Consider the following 21,620-nt stretch of genomic DNA (forward strand, 5'->3'; position numbering starts at 1 on the left):
GTGTTGCATATCTCCACATTGGTGTGTCTGAATGACATGAAACTCAGGTTACTACTTCCCCATAAGCCCCTGAGGCTCTCTGCAAAATGTTGGCCGATGACCACTAGGTGGCGCTCTTTAAATTGAAGTATTTTATATCTCCAAATTGGTTGGTCGGATTAACACCAAACTTGGTATACTTATTGTCAATGCCCTCCTAAGGAAAACCCTTGAAGGGTTTATTGATCGGCCCCTAGGTGACGCTCTGGTGGCAATCTAATTTAATATTTGGCACTGTGCCCAGACCAAAGACTTAAGGCAATGAAATTCATAGGGGTAGTATAGACTGGCCCCTGTAACTTACACACCAAAAATGACCAGCAGGTGGTGCTATTATCAACACAAAAGAATTTTTGAAGATTTCGTTCAAAACAGGAAGTGTTGCATATCTCCACATTCGTGCGTCTGAATGACATGAAACTCAGGTAACTACTTCCCCATGAGCCCCTGAGGCTCTGTGAAAAATTTTGGGTGATGACCACTTGGTGGCACTCCTTAAATTGAAGTATTTTATATCTCTACATTGGTTGGTCAGATAAACACAAAACTCCCTCCTGAGGATAACCGTTTAAGGGTTTATTGATCGGCCCCTAGGTGACGCTCTGGTGGCAGTCTAATTTCATATTTGGCACCGTGGCCACACCATGACATAACTACGACTTTATGTTAAATCTCGACCTGAAAAGTAAAAAAAAAAAGTAAAGAAGTAAAAAGGACAGTGGTGTAAGAAGTATTCAGATCCTTTACTTCAGTAAAAGTACTAATACCACACTGTGAAATGACTCCACTCCACTCATTTTAACTACCTAATAAACTTTTAAGTGGTTTAATTTATAAAAATGGGTAATTATTTTAAATGTATCATGTTTTTCATTTTAAATCTTGACCTGTAAAGTAACTAAAGCTGTCAGCTAAATGTAGAGGAGTAAAAAGTACAATATTTGCCTCAAAATGTATTGGAGTAGAAGTATAAAGTTACATAAAATGTACATAAAAGTACCTCAAAATTGTACTTTAAGTCCAGTACTTGAGTAAATGTACATAGTTACTTTCCACCATTGCTAACTGCCTCTTCTAGCTTATACATATCAGTTAAGAGTCCTCCTTCAGACACTGTATGAGGATTAAAGGGATAGTTTGTGCATTATTATACAAAACTTGGTACAATTATTGTCAATGCCCTCCTGAGGATAACCCTTTAAGGTTTTATTGATCGGCCCCTAGGTGGCGCTGTGGTGGCAGTCGAATTACATATTTGGCACCGTGGCCACACTATAACACTTAAGGCAATGAAATTCATAGGGGTGGTATAGACTGGTCCCTGTAACGCACACACCCCGACGGCAGCATGCCCCGACACCCGTGTACTGCGAGGGCCCGTTCAGTACTGCTTGCAGTCCTAGTTTTACTTGTTTTTCTTAACATAATAGTCAGTAGCGTTATTTGAAATCTAAACTAGGTTTTCCTGTATTTAATCATTCCCCCTGTTAAAACTGGCCAATGTAAGATACCCCCTTATTTGATTACAATGTAAGTGATGGAGGAAAAAATCCACAGTCCACCTTTTATAAACATACTGTATTCAACATTTTACCTGGAGAGCCTATATGGGGCTTCAAAAATCTGACTGTCCAAACAAGTTATTCTCTTTTAAAGTAATTTTTTTTGTTGTGGGAAATTCCTTCTTATAACTTTAGCGGACAGTGTCCTTGTTGAACCATAGCAGGGTTAATGGGTTACAATGCCTGTCTCTGTTCACACTGGACAGATTGGCAGTGTATCAGCTATCACATATTAGTCTCACGCCTAACTCCTCACATACCGATGCTTGGTCACTGCCCTCAACCTGTGATACTGACGCTTTAGCGTATGTATGAAACAGCCTCGGCTTTCCATTAACTGAATTTTAAACGCATCCAATATGAGACGCTTGGAGACAGGTGTTGGTGTCCTGTGTGAAATCAGATGATGTTAACTGTATTAACTGCGCCCAGTTGATTACGGTAGTTGTTTTTAAGCCCAACCCTGTTCTTTTATGCTAACCTTAGGTTAACCTTGAGGTCGTTAATGGGTGTGAGAACTTCCTCTATGTTGCCAAACATAAAGGAACATAGAGAGTCCCAAGCTGAAGAGCATGACGAAGAACAGGATGACACACATCTGAGATCTCTATCACTGCTTCAGTAAACGCAATGAAAGCCAGGCAGGTACCTGATACGATTTATGAGATTAAAAGTGGTGAATCTGGGAGAAAAAAGTTGCTTTTTTGCGCAGATTTCCCACTTTTTTCTCGTAAATCTGCGACTTTTTTCGTGAAGATTTGCCACTTTAAATCTCTTAAATCTGCAACTTTTTTTCTTGTAGGGTTGCCACTTCAATCTAGTAAAAAAAACTTTTTTTCTCGATATATTACCTGACTCTAACTACCAAATATAGTTCTTTGCCTGATAAAGGGTTAACACTTTCAATAGAACTTTTTGTAAAAATCAATTTTCTAATTTTTGAATGGGTGGGGTTGGAGGGGGGCGATAGATAATATTTAACTCAAAATTCATGTTTTTGTTGTTCAATGAAAGACTTGATTTTTCAATAAAATAATTAAAACTTAATAAAGGTCTACTTACAAATAAATGTGTTGAAACGTCATGTTATTTTTATTTTATTATTTTACATGGATATCTGCTTATGACAAAAAAAAGTTTATATTAATGTTTGGATATGATTCAGTTCGTTTAGTTTTACCCCCCATTTTCCAGTGAATTCCCATGGAAAGTTTCCGATTTGGAATATTATATATATATCTGATATGGTTGTTTTGACAGTAATAAAGGAAATGGGATCCATCATTTGGTATGCTAGGTCAAACTATAACGTAAGCCATGTTAGGATATGTGTGGCAGGTACAATGTCAAAAAAATATTTCCACTTTTTGTTGCTTAGCAGCTATAACTGTACCTCACAGAGCACCTTGCGTGACTATGATGCCAGTAAAAATCTCCACTATCAAGTACAATACAACCTTTTATTGTTATAGTGTCAGAGTCTTACTGTCATAGCACCAACATTTTTATACTGCATATTCATATTTATTCTGCACTGGAATTCTACTCTTTAATACATACTCCTTCTTTAGACACTTGATTTTTATTTTTACATTACATTTTATTGTATTTTATTGTATTTTTATATTTTATTGCTTGAAGTATGCCTAGGTTGTTCTTTTTATTTAATTATTTAATTGTGTTGTTATTGTCTCTGTGTGTAATGCTGCTGCTACACTGTAATTTCCCAGCTTGGGATAAATAAAGTCTATCTATCTATCAATCAATCTATCTTACAGAACAAATGACTGTTCTCAATGACTGACATTTTATTAAACTGAACCAGTGTAAAACACAGGCTGGATGTCAGTTTAGAGGAAAACAACAGGCAGGAAATACACACATGATGTGGTTTTTTTTAATACTAGCTTGTATTTTTTAAGTTGAGGATAAAGGAATATGACTTAAAACCCATTCTGCCACAGCACAACAAGTATCAGTTATTTTTTCCCCCTTCAGATAAACTTGTGCAAGTCTCTGCAAAAAGCAGTCCTCCTTCCAGTAACACACTGAGCTCAGTTCTGCTGAAAAACGTCATCAAGCAATAACAGCTTACCTTGTACTGATAACTGCCGCAAGATATTCAACAGGAAAAAAAGAAAAAGAGCTGAAAACTCTGTTCTAACATCCAGTTTGTGTTAAAATAAATTTAAAAATTTAAAAACTTCCACTTTCTGGAATTCTTGCACTTTCCCTATGTTACTCTATTTATTTTGCTATTAATACTGTTTTATTAAATCATTTATGTTTTATTTTCTCCCCGCTTCTGTTAAAGGCATATTTCGGTAACGGTTTATATTAAGGTCCTTGTAATAACCATTAATTAACAAGTAATAAGGCCCTTGTAAGTCCTTACAAGATGCTTATTAACATTATTGTGTGTTTATAAGCTTATATAAGTGTTAATAATGGCATTACAAACACCCATGACCCACCCATTATGTCTTTGCCATGCCTTTATTAATCTTATTTTGTTTGCTTATTGATATTAAAATATACTTTATTGCTCATCTATTATAAGTTAACTATGCTTTTTGCAACTACCGGATCTAAAGCGAGAACAATGCCTTATTACTTGTTAATTAATGGTTATTAAGGACCTTATTATAAAGCGTTACCAAACATTTTTTACCTCTTTCCAGGAAATTATTGTGGCAATGTGATTTATTATTGACGGATAAAGTGTTTATCTTCTCACAACTTTATTACTCAATCTTTTCCAAAAATATCACAACAAAAATTAAACCACAATTAACAGAGAATTGTGTCTGAAAACAAAATTATTCTAACTTCATTGGCAACCGGCTTAAATTACACAAAATAATATTACATCTCAGAAACAATCCTTAACATTTTATTATAAAGCGTTACCCATAATTCTGTTGTTTTTCGACTTTGCTCTTTCACTCTTTAATGTATAAATAGTCAAGTATGAGTCAAGTTTGATTGACTGTATAAAGATACAACCTGGTGGTAATCCAACTGTTATGGTGTCTTTTCATTGGCAGCAGCCGAACAGTTAAGTCAGTGAAACATTAAAACAGCATCATCAGGTTATCCATTAATCCGAGGTTAGGCACACTCCCATTTAAAAAAAAGGTAGGTTTAACCACTAAATCATCATGCATAATGACGTTTTCACTTCCTTCCTGGTGGCCTGCTTTCTTCATAAAAAACAATCAAATCTATTCCGCTAAAAGCTGCAGCTGATAGGTTGATAGGTCAGAAGGACAGCCCACTAAAGAGAGCGAGATAGAGGACGAGAGAGGAGCACTTAACATCACTTGGACTAAAACACTCAGGACTGTATTTATTTTATTTTGACAGCTGAGATCAGCAGGAGAATTCTGGACAAAAACAAAAAATATACTGCTGGTGTGAAGTTTAGGAGAGGTGCATCTTTGTAACACAGTTGGAACTGTGAAAAACCTTTTATTTCCGGTTCAGGATGGGAAAAGCGGAAGACTCTGTGGTGGAGGAGAGACCCAAATGGGACAACAAGGTTCAGTACCTGTTAACATGTATTGGCTTTGCAGTGGGACTTGGGAACATTTGGCGTTTTCCGTATCTATGCCAAATCTATGGAGGAGGTGAGATGCTATAATAAGATGTTAACATATGAGTTGCCTTATATGTACACTGTAAAAAATGTCTGTAGATTTTACGGTGAAAAACTATTAAGCCATGACAGTAAAAGACCGTAAAATGATAAATGGGTTAATTCAGTTTCAGTAACAATTAAATACTGTAAATGTATATATCAGCCAGAACAGTATTTTTACAGGTTTTAAATTTAAAAAAAACAACATTACTCTATTACTGTAAAACACATTGGCACCGTGTTTGTAACAAAAAGCATCACTGTAATTTATTTTTTGTAAAAATACTTTTTCTCACTGTTAAATGTACTAAACACCATATCTATAGCAGAAATATACTGTAATATTTAATGGTAAAATCTTTAATTTATGCGGCATTTATAAAGTATTTTCTTGTCAATTACATGTCAAATCTTTTGATGGAAAAACCTTTTATTTATACGGTAAAAAAAATGGAATAAATGCAATCTTAAACGTGAAATCAACAGTGTCAATATCTTTTTACCGTAATATTAGAAAAAAGTTGCACCGTATTTATTACGGTAAAGTTCTGGCAACCACAGCTGCCAGTTTTTTACCGTAAAAACAACGTTTTTTTTTTTACAGTGTACCTACTCCAACGTCACACCTGGTTTTAATTAAGCTTGCAGTTAGAAATCTTGGTAACACTTTACAATAACCATCATTTATAGATGTAAATAGACCATTTATAAATGATAAACAGATAGTTTATTAATGTTTAATCATCATTTATAAACCGTATACAGGCCATTTAAAATGGTGAATAGAAAATGTAATAATGTTGAACTATAATTTATAAATGCCAAATAGATTACTTTACCATAAACAAGCATAATTATTAGTTTATTAATAGCTTTACACTCATTATAACATTTTTAACACCATATTAAGTATGTAAATGATTTCAAAATGATTCTTATACCTTAAAGAAATTGCTTGAAAACATTTAAAGATTAAATATGTATTGAATTTTGTAAATGTTTTCAATAACAATTGGTTTATAAACCATCTATAAACATCACTTAGATGGTTGTTGTAAAGTGTTACCGAAATCTTTTGTTTTTATCCATTACAATTATTATTTTAAATATTCCTCCTAACCCTTTTGGACAGTTTTATCTTTAAGCGAGGTCGTGAATTGAATTGCAGTAACACTTCAGTGTAATTAGGCTTTAACAAATGGACTAAGTCAGTCTTTGTTAAAATGGTGAACCTTATCTGTGTTTGAATAATAACTGTCAACATCAGGGATTGTTTCTGCTCAACTGCCCCAATTCCTGTGTTTACTTCCTCATAGTTCCTGGTGAGATCCTAAAGGACCTGGGTCAGGGTTATGTTGAGTAAAAAAACAATTCTGTAAATTTGCATCGAGTGTATCAACGTCACATATTGACTCTAGATTTCGGAAGCTGAGCTCTATTTGACCTCGGCTTAGAGAACAATTAGTCAGCGTTTTCTTGCGTACCTTTAGCTTTATATACAGTAAGTGTTATTTGAAGCAGAGGTGATTATACACTACCGGTCAAAAGTTTTAGAGCACCCCAATTTTTCCATTTTTTACTGAAATTCAAGCAGTTCAAGTCAAATGAACAGCTTGAAAGGGTACAAAGGTAAGTGGTGAACTGCCAGAGGTAAATAAAAAAAGGTAAGGTTAACCAAAACTGAAAGATAATGTACATTTCAGAATTATGCAAGTAGGCCTTTTTCAGGGAACAAGAAATGGGTAAACAAGCTATTTTGTCCATTTTTGAATTCTTTTCATGTCTTTGTAAGTCATTTTGTGTCTTTTTTTTTCATTTTGTGTCTTTTTTTGGTCATTTTGTGTCTTTTTTTAATCCTTTAGTTCAACATAAAATGTGATTTTGAATCTTTTTTTTATTTTCAAAACGCTATCATGCTCAATAAAGAATTTTAAATGTTGCAAATGTGCATTAATTTCAGAGTAGACTGAGACATTAAACTGCATCATTTTCAATTAAATTCTGGAAAAGTTGGTGTGTTCTAAAACTTTTGACCAGTAGTGTATATATATAATATAATATATTATATTATTATGATGGGTGGTTTTATTACTGTTTATTTTAAGTATTATTACTAGCCTGACTCCACTCATGATTTTGGTCATTTTTAAAATCTGCCAAAAAAATCATTATTCAGTATCTAAATAGAATAGAACAGAATAGACTAGAATGCCTTTATTGTCACTATACACATGTACAATGAGATTTAAGAGCTGACTCCAGAAAGCAGTGCGACAATAAATAAAATACATAAAAGATATACAATATAAACATAAACATACACCTACTTAGGCAAGTAAATGTAAAGAAGAAAAAAAGATATAATGTAAAATGTAATTTATGGAAGTGTTTTAGTATTATAATGCACATATTAAACGTAAAATGAAATCTATCTTATTACAGCTTGATTAATGTATAAAAAAGTAAAATAAAAAGTTTATTTTTGTCCATTATAGCCGTGCTATTCTTGTGTTTGTTTTACTTCTACCTGTATCTTTATTTTACTTGTTTTTTATTTCATTTTATTTATTTTAGTTTATTTTTTGCCTCTCTTAATTGCCTCTGCTGTCATGTATGTTCTCTGTTTTGTGTCTGTTTAAAAATGAATAAAATATTGGTTAAAAAAAGGTTCTTTTTGTTTCACTATAATGTACCAATGAGGTCAAATCAATTCAATTCAATTCAACTGTATTTATAGAGCGCATTTCATGCACAAGGCAGACTCAATGTGCTTCACAATGTATATACATAATTACAGTTAAAAAAACAACAACAAAAAACACAGAAAAAACAAACAAAAATCGATTACAAATTAATTGAAGAGTGCATGTAGACAAGCTATTCCATATTCACCACATATACACTTACTTACTCACACATGTGCACCCACTCCCACAACCACACCAACCTGGTATCACAGAAATCCGTGAAATAGCCACGGATTCGCTCAAATTTCCGTGAAACTGACACGGATTTCGCTACAATGCAAGTTAATGACTTCATATCCCGTGGCTATTGGTTTGTTCCAAGTCACGTGACTTTCAAGGTCCCAGCGGTCAGAACAAAAAATCTGTTTTTAAAAATGGCTACTGACGTGGCAAGTTTAACTGTGTCAGGCAGGGTCCTGATTAGGAGCCGTATTTCTCTGTAACGTTTGTAGATAATTACAGTGTAATCTGTCTGGTGTTTAGCTGTGACGTAATTGTTGACTTTGTGTCTCCAGGTGCGTTCCTCATCCCTTACCTGATAGCGCTGGTGTTTGAGGGCCTCCCCCTGCTCTACCTGGAGCTGGCCATAGGACAGAGGCTCCGCAAGGGCAGCATCGGCGTCTGGAACTCCATCTCACCGCTACTGGGTGGAGTCGGTGGGTGGCCTAGAATTATGAGTAACATGTATTAGTCATATTTTTCCTTATTTGAAGAACTGAAAATGTTGATTTCCTGCGTGTAGGAATTGCCTCCATGTTGGTGTCGTTCCTGGTGGGCCTTTTCTACAACACAATCCTGGCCTGGGTGCTCTGGTACTTCTTTCACTCTTTCCAAAACCCCCTGCCGTGGAGCCAGTGTCCCCTCAATGAGAGCCTCACAGGTAACAAGAAACCCCACATAGCTGCTCTTAGATAGATAGATAGATAGATAGATAGATAGATAGATAGATAGATAGATAGATAGATAGATAGATAGATAGATAACTTTATTCATCATTCATTATTGTCACAGCAGTCCGGTCTTCAAGTACGATAAAATACAACTAGAAAATTTCCTCTGGGGAAATTCTGAAAGGGCCACGGGGGCTACTGCCGGTGTGTGTACACTATGATGAGATTCTTCAGAGATTTCAAACTATGCCCTTTAACCTCAAAATATGTGTGTGTGTGTGTGTGTGTGTGTGTGTGTGTGTGTGTGTGTGTGTGTAGGTGTAATTAAAATCACATAAAGTTACCTGTGTGTGTAGCGAAAATCGCATAAAGTTACCTGTGTGTGCGTATATGAAGCATGTGTATGCATGTGTGAGGAGTGTGCGCACTTTAGTGCATGTGTGTGTGTGTGTGTGTGTGTGTATCTGTAACTGTAATCACATCAAAGATCAAAGGCAATCAGATCAAAGCAATCAACAGAATTAACTGCAGCTGTTAATGTTCTGAAAGAGTGACAGCAGAGGTGGACAGACTCGAATTTCTGTCCTCGAACAGAAAGCATTTTTGGCAAAACCATAATACCTATCATTGATCCGACTTCACTTTGAGCGTCCCGAGTTCTTCCTGAACGTCTACATATGATTTTTTAAAAAGAAAAATTAAAACATAGCTTTGTTAGAGCGATCTAAAAAAACTGTTCCATCTTCCTTTTTTCTGAAATCTTCCTGTGTTTTTAATATGGGAGCCAATGAGGCTGTTGGTGGTGTTGGTGGCGAATCTGTGCGTCGTACGCACTAACTATAACTCTGACAGCTTTACCAGAGGATTGTGAGTGAGAAGACAAATTTTCCTACGTTTCTATGTAAAAATTATTTCTGTAGAGTGGAATTTGCGGCCTGGAGCGCAGTTTTAAAATTTATTTTTTGACAGTTTTACCTCTCCCTCTACACTCTGAGCGATGACATCACACACTCTGACACGAACATTCCGTGCAATACACACCCATTATAATCTCAGAATTTCTCCAAAAATGATCATGGTCATTGAACAGGGATTGATAAAAAACTATATGACCTATCGAAACGCAAATTAATACGCCAATACACAAGACTTCTGTCTACTGTTTAAAGTTTAAATGGAGTCTCTAGGTGAAATTATGCCGGAGAAGTAGACGTCTGAAAATCTTCAATTAATGTTCTTTTTTGCTCATTTTCTTTCGGCCGTCCCATTCATTTCAATGCAAAATTTTGGGCAGTTTTTCGCGACATAAGTCGCGAAAAATTCTTATTCCGTAGAGAAAAGTAATAGCACACCGATCCCGATCAAACCGCACGTTTTGATATATAATTTGTCTAGTAGCGGGGCGAAATTGCGTCCGCAAGAGGAATAAGAAGAAATCCACAGTATAACAGTAGTGCTCGGAAGCTATGCTGTATGGGACCAGTGCTTGGTGCGATTGCCCCGAAGCCCTAATAAAATATTGAGGTAGCATGAATAAAAACAACAATAGAAAAAAACACAGAATAGAACATTTAAGAAGTTTAAAAAAAAGCAGTGTATTCAATGAGTCTGACAAAGAAGTTACAGAACACAGTTTCATATTTGTAGTTACAACATCAAAGATATAACAGAAAAGGGAGGTTGGCATCGAGCACAACCACTTCCTTGGAGCTGATAACTTTCCTGAGAAGGGATAGTTCCCTCATCACCCCACGCAGCAGGACACTAGTTTACTTCAGGTCAGTTAGGTCAGATTAAAACTTACATCAAGGAAAATGAATGTATATATGCTGTATATATATATATATATATAAATACATGTACATACATATATATACATACATATGTACATACATATATATATACATACATATATATATATATATATATATATATATATATATATATAGCTTCAAAGGTCAACACCCTGAAAAAAATTAATAAAAAGTCCTCAAACAAAATCCTACTTTGATTAATATCATTCAAATTAATATAATATAGCAGCAACATATATAGAGAATTTTGAAAATTTTCCAAAAACCTCTTTCCCCCAATAAAATGTTTGGATGACACGAGTTGGAAAGAATCCTATGCAGCAATCTAACTTTACAAATAGTATAATACTAATAATAATTTCAATTAAACAAAATTAATAGACATGCAAAAAAAAAAAAAAAGGCTGCACAGCATTCAAATGATTACTAATGAAGCTTCAAACGACCATCGTTGTGACAGATGTGTTGCCTATAACATCACATGTAAAATTCCAATGTGTCACATTGGTTTGAGTTAAAGTATATACAATTATAGCTAAGTCACAAGAGGCAAGAGGACTGGCTTACTACCAGGCTCTTCGTGGCATTTCAGGTCAGATTTAATAGGAACACTATTGGATTTTTATTGTTTTATGGCACAAAGGGATCCTACACTAAAAATGGCATAAACAGAGCATGCTTTTCACAGTGGAGTGTGTGAGAGGCAAAGAACACAAATAAAAGTCTTATTTATTTTCAACAACCATGCCAATAAACACTTATCCCTTTCCAGTGTAGCATGCACGTCTAAGGCTACTGCAGTTACAAGCTAGCAGGTTAAAGGATGCCAGCTACACCAGTCTGATATGTAAGCTGATCACCGATTTCTGTAACAGACCTCCTCAATCTCTGATGTCTCCTTGAGTGGAGGAAATAGACCAGATGTTGAAACTATTGCCACAGTTTGCAGTGCAAGCTATGCTAATATGCTAATAGCATGTGCAGCGTTGGTGGGCGGGTCAGAGGCCAGATCCAGATTTTCTCAATAAGAGAGAAAGAATAGATGTGATTTCAACTGCTTCTTAGGTTTTTCTTTCACTTTTTGTGTGAGAAAATCATGTTTAAGAAAATATTCACAACAGCAGTAGCCTGGGAATACCCAGACTGCCTTGCGCGCTCAAATTTCATTTCGAACCTCCAGGCAGTCTGGAAACCAGGGCCGTTTCTTAGCCCTGTTTTAGGGATCCAATCACAGAACGGGGAGGGACGGCAAGACGATGACGAGTACTACTCGGCAGACGGAAGCTTGTAGTTTTGTAGTTTTCTTATGGATCCAACATGGCTGCAGCAGACGCGACACTCTCTTGAGCTTTAGATGGTGTTTTAAATAGTTTAGAGTTTAGTTTAGAGTAACGTTTGACTTTACACTCCTGTTTCACCACGAAAAAGGATGTTTTAGCCTTGCTTCCTACAGGATTTGGGAAAAATCTAAACTACTTATCTACCAACTAGCGCCACTACTAGCGCCGCTACTAGCCCCGCTACTAGCCCCGTTAGCGCCGCTACTAGCCCCGCTACCGTAACGCTGGTGATCTCGCTACGAGCCGGGGGACAGCTGACAGACACACACAACAAAAATCAATTTGTGTCGCTCTACTACCTCATCTGGTATAACTGATCTGATTGGCTAAGAGCTACCTACAGACGCTTTGATAGACATTCTAAGCGCCCAATAAACGGCTCCGGAGGATCGTAAACCACACCTCCTCTACGGAGAAATGAACGGCTGGTTTCCAGACCAGATCTCATTTGTGATTAGTCTGGTGTTAGCCAGTATATTCTTCAAAATTAAGCTTCTTCATATGCCATTGTTCTTTGCTTTGCTTGCATCCACACAGAGTACAATGAGGAGTGTGTGAAGAGCACTCCCGTGAACTACTTTTGGTACCGTGAGACCCTGAACATCACACCTGACATCGAGACCAGTGGCTCCCTCCAGTGGTGGATGGTCATCTGTCTGGCCAGCGCCTGGTGTGTGGTCTACATCTGCTTTATCAAAGGCATCGAGTCAGTGGGAAAGGTCTGTTTACCTGGTGAAAAACATATAATGTCATGTGTTTTGTGCTTTGAAGCTATATCATATGTTTGTATGTTTCAGGCAGTGTACGTGACAAGCACGTTTCCTTACCTGGTGCTGACTATTTTCCTGATCCGTGCCCTCACTCTGCCTGGAGCGACTGATGGACTGGTGTACCTCTTCACTCCCAATGTGAGATAGACCACTAATTGCTCCTGCAGGTGATATAATAATTTATGTTGGACACAATGACCTGATATTATGTGTTTACACACGCTGTAGTGGGAGATACTGAAGACTCCTCAGGTGTGGCTGGACGCCGCCACCCAGATCTTCTTCTCTCTCTCTCTGGCCTTTGGAGGTCTCATAGCTTTTTCCAGCTACAATGAAGAAAGGTATGGGCTAAAACTCCTTAACCTCCCTTAGATCAGTAGTTCTCAACCTTTTTGAGTCGCGACCCCCAATTTAACATGCATGTTGCCCGCGATTCCCACTCACTGAACAGAATCTCACACGCACAGTTCAGATCACCCAAAAAAGAAACAAAATGACCAAAAAAAGTAAACAAATGACCAGAAAAGACACAAAATGACCAAAAGAGGACACATTGACCAAAAAACCCCCACAAAATGACCAAAAAAGACACAAAATGACCAAAAAAGACACAAAATGACCAAAAAAAGACACAAAATGACCAAAAAAAGACCAAAAATGACCAAAAAAAGAAACAAAATAACCCAGAAAAGAAAAAAAATTACCAAAAAAGACACAAAATGACTAAAAAAGACACAAAATGACCAAAAAGGAAACAAAATGGCCACAAAATGACAAAACCAAGACACAAAATGACTAAAAATAACACAAAATTACCCAAAAAAAAAACACAAAATGACCACAAAAAGACATTAAGTGACCAAAAAGACGAAAACACATTAACACATGAACACTTTAACACAGTGGAGACAGAGCTGACTTCCAAAATGATTTGGCGACCCCCAGAAATCATCTCGCGACCCCAATTGGGGTCCCGACCCCAAGGTTGAGAACAGCTGCCTTAGATAAATGTTGATGAATTACTGCATATAAAACTTGTCTGTTTTGTGTCCATTAGAAACAACTGTGAAAGGGATACTCTTTTAGTCGGACTAATTAATAGTGCCACATCTATCTACGCTTCCATTCCCATCTTCTCCATCCTGGGTTTTAAAGCCAACGCTGCCTTGAACGCCTGTATAAATGAGTACGTACACACATATTACATATAATTCCAGAGATTTTTTCCTTGCTGATAACAATGGATCACATTATTTTCTCATCCAATCTGCAGAAACATCTTGACTCTGACGAACCGCTTTGAGATTTCAGACCAGAACATAACACTGGAGAACTATGATGACTGGTTTAGTTATCTTAATAGTACATTTCCAGCTGAGGTGGCCCAGGAGACCCTGAGGACCTGTGACCTGCAGGCATTTCTGAACAAGGTATTGCCTAAAACAGTGATTTAAGTTGGTAAAACTTGGAAATATAAATTATTGACATTTAGGGCAATAATGTAAGTTAGCACAACAAAGGAAGCCAGTTGTCTGCTCAAAAACAAGTTGGTGAGTTGTTGTTACTTATATCTTTAAGTTGGGGTTCACAACAAGGGACAATAGTTCTGATAACTCTTATTTCTTTGTTGTGAAATGCGGGAAAGCGGTGAAATTTGGTCATTAGCGAAAGCTAGCGGCTAACTGACGCTAGCGGCTAACGGATGCTAGTGGCTAACGGATGCTGGCGGCTAACTGATGCTAGCAGCGCTGCTTGTTACAGCTACAAGAGTAGCCATTAGCGTATCAACGCTAACTCAACATTGTGGTCGCAACATTAGCTGACATTTCATAGCGGCGTTACAATCGTGCCAATTCAGCAGATTGCAGAAGTTAGCAGAAGTAAGGATTAAAAGTTATTACAATGTAAAATTATAAGTTAGTACAACTTACAGTTGAGTTGACAAAAATCTGAATTCAGAGTTGAGCAGACTCAAAAACAAAACTTAAAATATTTTGTTTAATTGTCCAACTTAAAATTTTATGGAAGTTTGTTGCCTTGAAATTTTGAGTTCACCCAACTTTTCTTTTTTTGCAGTTTACTATCAAACATGTACAAACAGTTCATGCTTACTCATTCGTTTCTTGGATGTCTTTCATCTTCCTCCCCCAGGGCGTATCAGGTACCGGCCTGGCTTTCATTGCGTTTACTGAAGCAGTGATAGAGATGCCAGGATCTCAGATATGGGCCATCCTGTTCTTCGTCATGCTCTTCAGCTTGGGACTCTCCTCCATGTTTGGCAACATAGAGGGAGTTCTCACACCCATCAACGACCTCAAACTAGTTCCCAAGTGGATCCCCAGTGAGGTCGTAACAGGTACCTGTAAATCAGCTTCAGCTAAAGTAAAAAGGATCCATGTTTTTTTCCTGAATTCTCTCTAAAAACTTTTTTCCTCACTTCCCTAGCGATCATCTGCTTGATATCCTTCTTAACGGCGCTCATCTTCACCCTTGGTTCGGGGAACTACTGGGTCGAGGTCTTTAACGGCTATGTGGGCTCTGTACCTCTGCTCATCATTGCATTATTTGAGATAATTGGAGTCGCTTATGTCCATGGAATAAAAAAGTAACTTTCTCTCCTTTCTTTGATATCCTGTTGTGCTACACTATAGTCCTATGACAACTGAGATCCCAGTGTCTTAATAATTTTCTCTGGTCTCTATATCATCTGACAGTTTCAGTGAAGACATCTATTTCATGACTGGCAAGAGGCCCAACATATTCTGGAAGGCTTGCTGGTTGGTGATCAGTCCATTAATGCTGCTGGTGGTGCTGGTTGCCTACGTGTTCGTCCAGGCCCAGAAACATCCCACTTACCCCGCATGGAACCCAGACTATGTAAGCAAGTCGAGATGTTGAGATGTTAAGGATTCAGTAGTATTGAATCCAGTATTATATCCATTATATTATAAAGAAGGGGTAACCGCCAGGTCGGAAAAAAAGTGATCCTAATGCGAAACTGCCTTAAACCTTCATTGTTTCCAATGGCCAGCAGGGGGAGACAGCATTGGTTGTAAAAAGAAGTCTCGATTGTATAGAAGTCAGTGAGGAAATAACCCTTAACCCTTTATCAGGCGAAGAACTATATTTGGTAACTTCAGTGGATATCAAAATGGGGTCGAGAAAAAATGTGCAAATTTACTAGATTAAAGTGGCAAATCTACAAGAAAAAAAGTCGCAGATTTAAGAGATTTAAAGTGGAAAATTTGTGCGAAAAAAGTCGCAGATTTACGAGATTTAAAGTGGAAAATCTACAAGAAAAAAAGTTGCAGATTTAAGAGATTTAAAGTGGCAAATTTGTGCAAAAAAGTCGCAGATTTACGAGATTTAAAGTGGCAAATCTACAAGAAAAAAAGTCGCAGATTTACGAGATTTAAAGTGGCAAATCTACAAGAAAAAAAGTCGCAGATTTATGAGATTTAAAGTGGCAAATTTGTGCGAAAAAAGTCGCAGATTTACGAGATTCAAAGTGGCAAATTTGTGCGAAAAAAGTTGCAGATTTATGAGATTTAAAGTGGCAAATCTACAAGAAAAAAAGTCGCAGATTTAAGAGAGTTAAAGTGGCAAATTTGTGCGAAAAAAGTCGCAGATTTACAAGGTTTAAAGTGGTGAATCTGCGAGAAAAAGTTGCTTTTTTCCTCACTTCTTTCTCGTAAATCTGTAACTTTTTTCTATGCAGATTTGCCACTTTAAATCTCTTAAATCTGCGACGTTTTTTCTTTTAGATTTGACACTTTAAATCTCTTAAAACTGCAACTTTTTTCTCGAAATATTTTTATTTTGGATAAGCGCTGTTACCAAATACGGTTCTTCGGCTGATAAAGGGTTAATCTTATTTTCTTAATGAGTTTATGGTCTCAATCACTCACAGTGTATTTTTTAATTCATGACAGTTACATTTTGGTCACCTAAAATGTCTTGTTCACCATTGAGATGGACAAAAAGGACTCTACAGAGTCAGCTGTTTATTTTTTAAGTATAGATGCATTTTGCTAACCAAGCTAGCAGTTAGCTAGCATAAGCTGCTAACTTGGAATCCTCTATCCCAGCTATACCCTCCAAACACAGTTGCTTCTGTTTTCAAAAAACAAAACAAAACAGAAACTATCAGAATGAAACAATAATCCACAAACCATTGGGTGTTGTCATGGTGACTACTTTTATTATTTTTATGTATTATAGATACAATGCTCTTGTGCAAAAACTCAACAAGTGAGTAATTAAATATGCTTTAATCAAATGGAAACAGTTAGCTAAGCGTATTGCTTTCTGTCTGTAGCTTAAAATTTACGCTTAAAAATCGAAATTATCTTAAAAAACACACTGTGAGAGGGTCAGAGTTCTAAGACGAAAACACAGTTCACCATGGCAAAGACTGGTTCATTAAAAAGTAGCCGCACCTGAAAGTATATCCTGCTTTATTGTCTAGTGATTGAGACCATAAACTCATTAGGGAAATAAGATTAACCCTTTATCAGACGAAGAACCGTATTTGGTAACTTCAGCGGATATCCAAAATAAAAATATTTCGAGAAAAAAGTAGCAGATTTAAGAGATTTAAAGTGGCAAATCTGCGTGGAAAAAAGTCACAGATTTACGAGAAAGAAGTGGGAAAAAACCAACTTTTTCTCACAGATTCACCACTTTAAACCTCGTAAATCTGCGACTTTTTTCGCACAAATTTGCCACTTTAACTCTCTTAAATCTGCAACTTTTTTCTTGTAGATTTGCCACTTTAAATCTCGTAAATCTGCAACTTTTTTCGCACAAATTTGCCACTTTAAATCTCTTAAATCTGCAACTTTTTTTCTTGTAGATTTGCCACTTTAAATCTCGTAAATCTGCGACTTTTTTCGCACAAATTTGCCACTTTAAATCTCTTAAATCTGCGACTTTTTTCGCACAAATTTGCCACTTTAAATCTCTTAAATCTGCGACTTTTTTTCTTGTAGATTTGCCACTTTAAATCTCGTAAATCTGCGACTTTTTTCGCACAAATTTGCCACTTTAAATCTCGCAGATTTAAGAGATTTAAAGTGGCAAATTTGTGCGAAAAAAGTCACAGATATTGCTTTCTGTCTGTAGCTTAAATATATGAATGGAATCGATTTTAAAGAGAGGAAGTTCACAAAAAAATATTATTCAACTTTATTTCAAAATGAAATCATTTTAGAATATTGTATGTATTACATTTAATGCTCCTTTGTCTTTTCCTCCAGGAAAAATTCCCTGACACTGAAACCAAGCTGTATCCAGACTGGGTGTTTGCTATAATCGTCCTGCTCTGTGTGCTTCCTGTGATTTCTATCCCTGTGGTTGCTCTCTACAAACTCATCTGCTGTGGAGTCAAAAGGTCTTCTGCTCGTGCCGACCTGAATCCCTACAACAATGACGGCTTTGAGGTTGAAATAAAGGAACAGAGGGACAAACGGTCATCATGCTGATCATCATCACTGCTTCTGTGGAATTCTCACATTAATTTACTGGAAAGTTACTGAACTATAGTAAGAATTTTTATGTTTCAATACATTAAAAAAATGGACGTATCTTGGCATAAGATCTTAGATTTCCTGCTGTTCACACAAAGACGTTCGATTTTTGAGTGACTTCGGTAACACTTTACAATAACCATCTAAGTGATGTTTACATTTTGTTTATAAACCAATTATTAACCATTTACATACATATTTAATCGTTAAATGTTTTAAACCAATGTCTTCAAAGTATATGAATGATTTCAAAATCATTAACATACCTAATATGGTGTTAAAAATGTTAAAATGAGTGCAAAACTATTAATAAACTAATAATTATGTCATTGTTTGTTAATGGTAAAGTAACTATCAACTGACATTAATATACCATCTATTTGGTATTTATGAATTATAGTTCAACATTAATACATTTTCTGTTTACCATTATAAATTGCCTATATACGGTTTATAAATGATGATTAAACGTTAATAAACTATCTGTTTACCATTTATAAATGATGGTTATTGTAAAGTGTTACCGTGACTTCTAAAATATTGTCCTCAGTTTATTGTAAGAAAAGAAAAAAGAACTACAGCAAAATAGTAATTTGACTTGTTCATGTGATGGCTGGCGATATATCTGTGAACTCATGTACATAAAAATTATCTTCCAAGTGACGTCATGTCTTCTTTGTGGAAAACTACAACAAAGTGTAAATCAAAGTCCAGAGAGACAAACAGGTTCGGGATGAGGTGGGCGGGTGTGTTACAGTAGATGGATGATTTTCGATTATCCATCTTTATTACACTTAAGTGTTTTATATCGGATGACTAAGGACTGTTTTTCTCTCTTTAAAGCCTCTTTAAAGAGACACATTGTGTAACAGATGGATTACATTTGTTTGCCATACTAAAGATGTGATAAATCCACATCACTGATTTCAAACCTGAGGGTGAGATGAGGGAAATGAGGTTTGTATTTTCTTAATTTGACAGAGATTAGGTTACATTTCTCTTTGTCCACTTTTTTTTTTAAAGGACTTTCAGGAAAGTAGACAAAACAAATATTTCAGTCAGCAGGACAAAACATCTCTATATACCTTTGAGTTGCTGCGGTTTTCATGGTTGGTTTGGCAGCTAGCTGGTAGTCTACTGCAGTAGTTCTCAACCTTTTTGAGTCGCAACCCCCAATTTAACATGCATGTTGTCTGCAACCCCCACTCACTGACAAGAATCTCACACGCACAGTTCAGATCACCCAAAAAAAAAAAATAATGACCAAAAAAAGTAAACAAATGACCAAAAAAGACACAAATTGACCACAAAATGATCAAATCAGACACAAAATGACCAAAAAAGGACACAAATTGACCAAAAATTACAAAAAAAAGAAACAAAATAACCCCAAAAAGAAAAAAGTTACCAAAAAAGACACAAAATGACCAAAAAAGACACAAAATGACCAAAAAAGAAACAAAGTGACCAAAAAAGACACAAAATGACCACAAAATGACAAAAACAAGACACAAAATGACCAGAAAAGACAAAAAATGACTAAAAAGAACACAAAATTACCAAAAAACGACATTAAGTGACCAAAAAGACGAAAACACATTAACACTTTAACACAGTGGAGACAGAGCTGACTTTCAAAATGATTTGGCGACCCCCAGAAATCATCTTGCGACCCCAATTGGGGTCCCGACCCCAAGGTTGAGAACAGCTGGTCTACTGCACAACGCCAGTCTGGGTCTTACTGCCTAGAATCAGTCCTAGAGGAAGGGGAAGAGATGGGAAAATGCAGATAGTAAGTTTTGAACTTGATGTTGCTTAAATTATTTTTTTCCAGATGTATGAAGGGAATGTTGCCTCTGTTGCTGAGCCTGATGAGCTGATTTGTGTATCCAGCCATATCCCATATCATCTGCAGGAAGTAGACGGGGTTCTTGGCAACCGTCTGACCAAAGGGCAAGCTCTGGGAACAAACATGGAACCTAAAGAGGAAAAAAGAAAAGACAAGGAGACAAAGGTGAAGACAGAGACAAGCCCTGCCCTCTCAGATATTTACATTCTGAGATAATGTGGTACAATGAGCTCTCAACTCAGTGCAGGGATTGATTATTACCCTTCTTGTGCCTCTTTTATTAACCCTTTATCAGGCAAAGAACTATATTTGGTAACTTCAGGTAATATTTCGAGAAAAAAGTTGCAAATTTACTAGATTAAAGTGGCAAATCTACAAGAAAAAAAGTCGCAGATTTAAGAGATTTAAAGTGGCAAATCTGCGCGAAAAAAGTCACAGATTTACAAGAAAAACGTTGGAAAAAAGCAACTTTTTTCTCCAAGATTCAACACTTTAAATCTCATAAATCTGCGCATTTTTTTCTCGTAGATTTGTCCCCTTTAATCTCGTAAACTTTTTTTCTCAAAATATTATTTTCGTATGTTTTTTTTAAACATTCTGGCAGTATGTAATATCCTCCAATATTCTCTAGGGTTGAAATTTGGAATTTGCAAGTATTTCAATGAGTGCCCTATTAAGGGTTAAAGTGGTGAATCTGGGAGAAAAAAGTTGCTTTTTTTCCACTTTTTTCTCGTAAATCTGCGACTTTTTTTCGCGCATATTTGCCACTTTAAATCTCTTAAATCTGCGACTTTTTTTCTTGTAGATTTGCCACTTTAATCTAGTAAATTTGCAACTTTTTTCTCGAAATATTACCTGAAGTTACCAAATATAGTTCTTTGCCTGATAAAGGGTTAAATGAGCACACTGTAGAGGGGAAGTAAGTAGTGTATGAAGATTTGCATTTATCTGAGCTGTAATTGTTGTAAAGCAACAGCTTGTAAATGCTTAAGAAGAGAATTGAAAAAGAAAAGGTATCCATTAATATGCGACTAGCACAAAAGCAAAGGTGCAGAAACGGAAGAAAAGTGACTGAAAAAGGAAAAATATGCGACTACCACTTCATTGAGGCATCTCAATCAAATGTGAAAACATTTATATAGAAAGGTTAATTAATGTTTGGACTTGACACATATCACAGGCAGGTTTATTTTCTGTTCTCTGATCCAGTTCACTATTTATCCTGTACATATTTACTGATATTTGAGAACAGTCTGCTACCTTATTTGTTAAAGTGAAACATCAGGTGTAATAAACTCATTTATTCTGGAACTTGACAGGTTTACAGCTGTTATTTACCACTTTGCAGCAACTCTTAAACAGCAACCTTGGATACTGTTGACTCTACATGTTGATGCCACCGACCACATCATTTGTTCGAAGTTTATGTTTCTACCTCTTT

At 36.2% G+C, this 21,620-nt stretch overlaps 1 protein-coding gene across 1 annotated transcript; it reads left to right on the forward strand.

The window, feature by feature from the left end:
• The first annotated feature begins 4,933 nt into the window (after positions 1 to 4,933).
• slc6a18 (solute carrier family 6 member 18) lies at positions 4,934 to 18,349 on the forward strand. The gene is made up of 12 exons (XM_059349552.1): positions 4,934 to 5,230; positions 8,504 to 8,644; positions 8,731 to 8,868; positions 12,570 to 12,751; positions 12,830 to 12,940; positions 13,031 to 13,143; positions 13,860 to 13,988; positions 14,076 to 14,232; positions 14,954 to 15,158; positions 15,248 to 15,407; positions 15,517 to 15,679; positions 18,061 to 18,349. The coding sequence occupies exons 1-12, from the start codon at positions 5,089 to 5,091 to the stop codon at positions 18,283 to 18,285; spliced, it is 1,866 nt and encodes a 621-aa protein (XP_059205535.1). The 5' UTR covers positions 4,934 to 5,088; the 3' UTR covers positions 18,286 to 18,349.
• The last annotated feature ends 3,271 nt before the right edge of the window (positions 18,350 to 21,620 follow it).

Source organism: Centropristis striata, chromosome 14 (assembly GCF_030273125.1).
Source record: "Centropristis striata isolate RG_2023a ecotype Rhode Island chromosome 14, C.striata_1.0, whole genome shotgun sequence".
NCBI classification, from domain to species: domain Eukaryota; kingdom Metazoa; phylum Chordata; class Actinopteri; order Perciformes; family Serranidae; genus Centropristis; species Centropristis striata.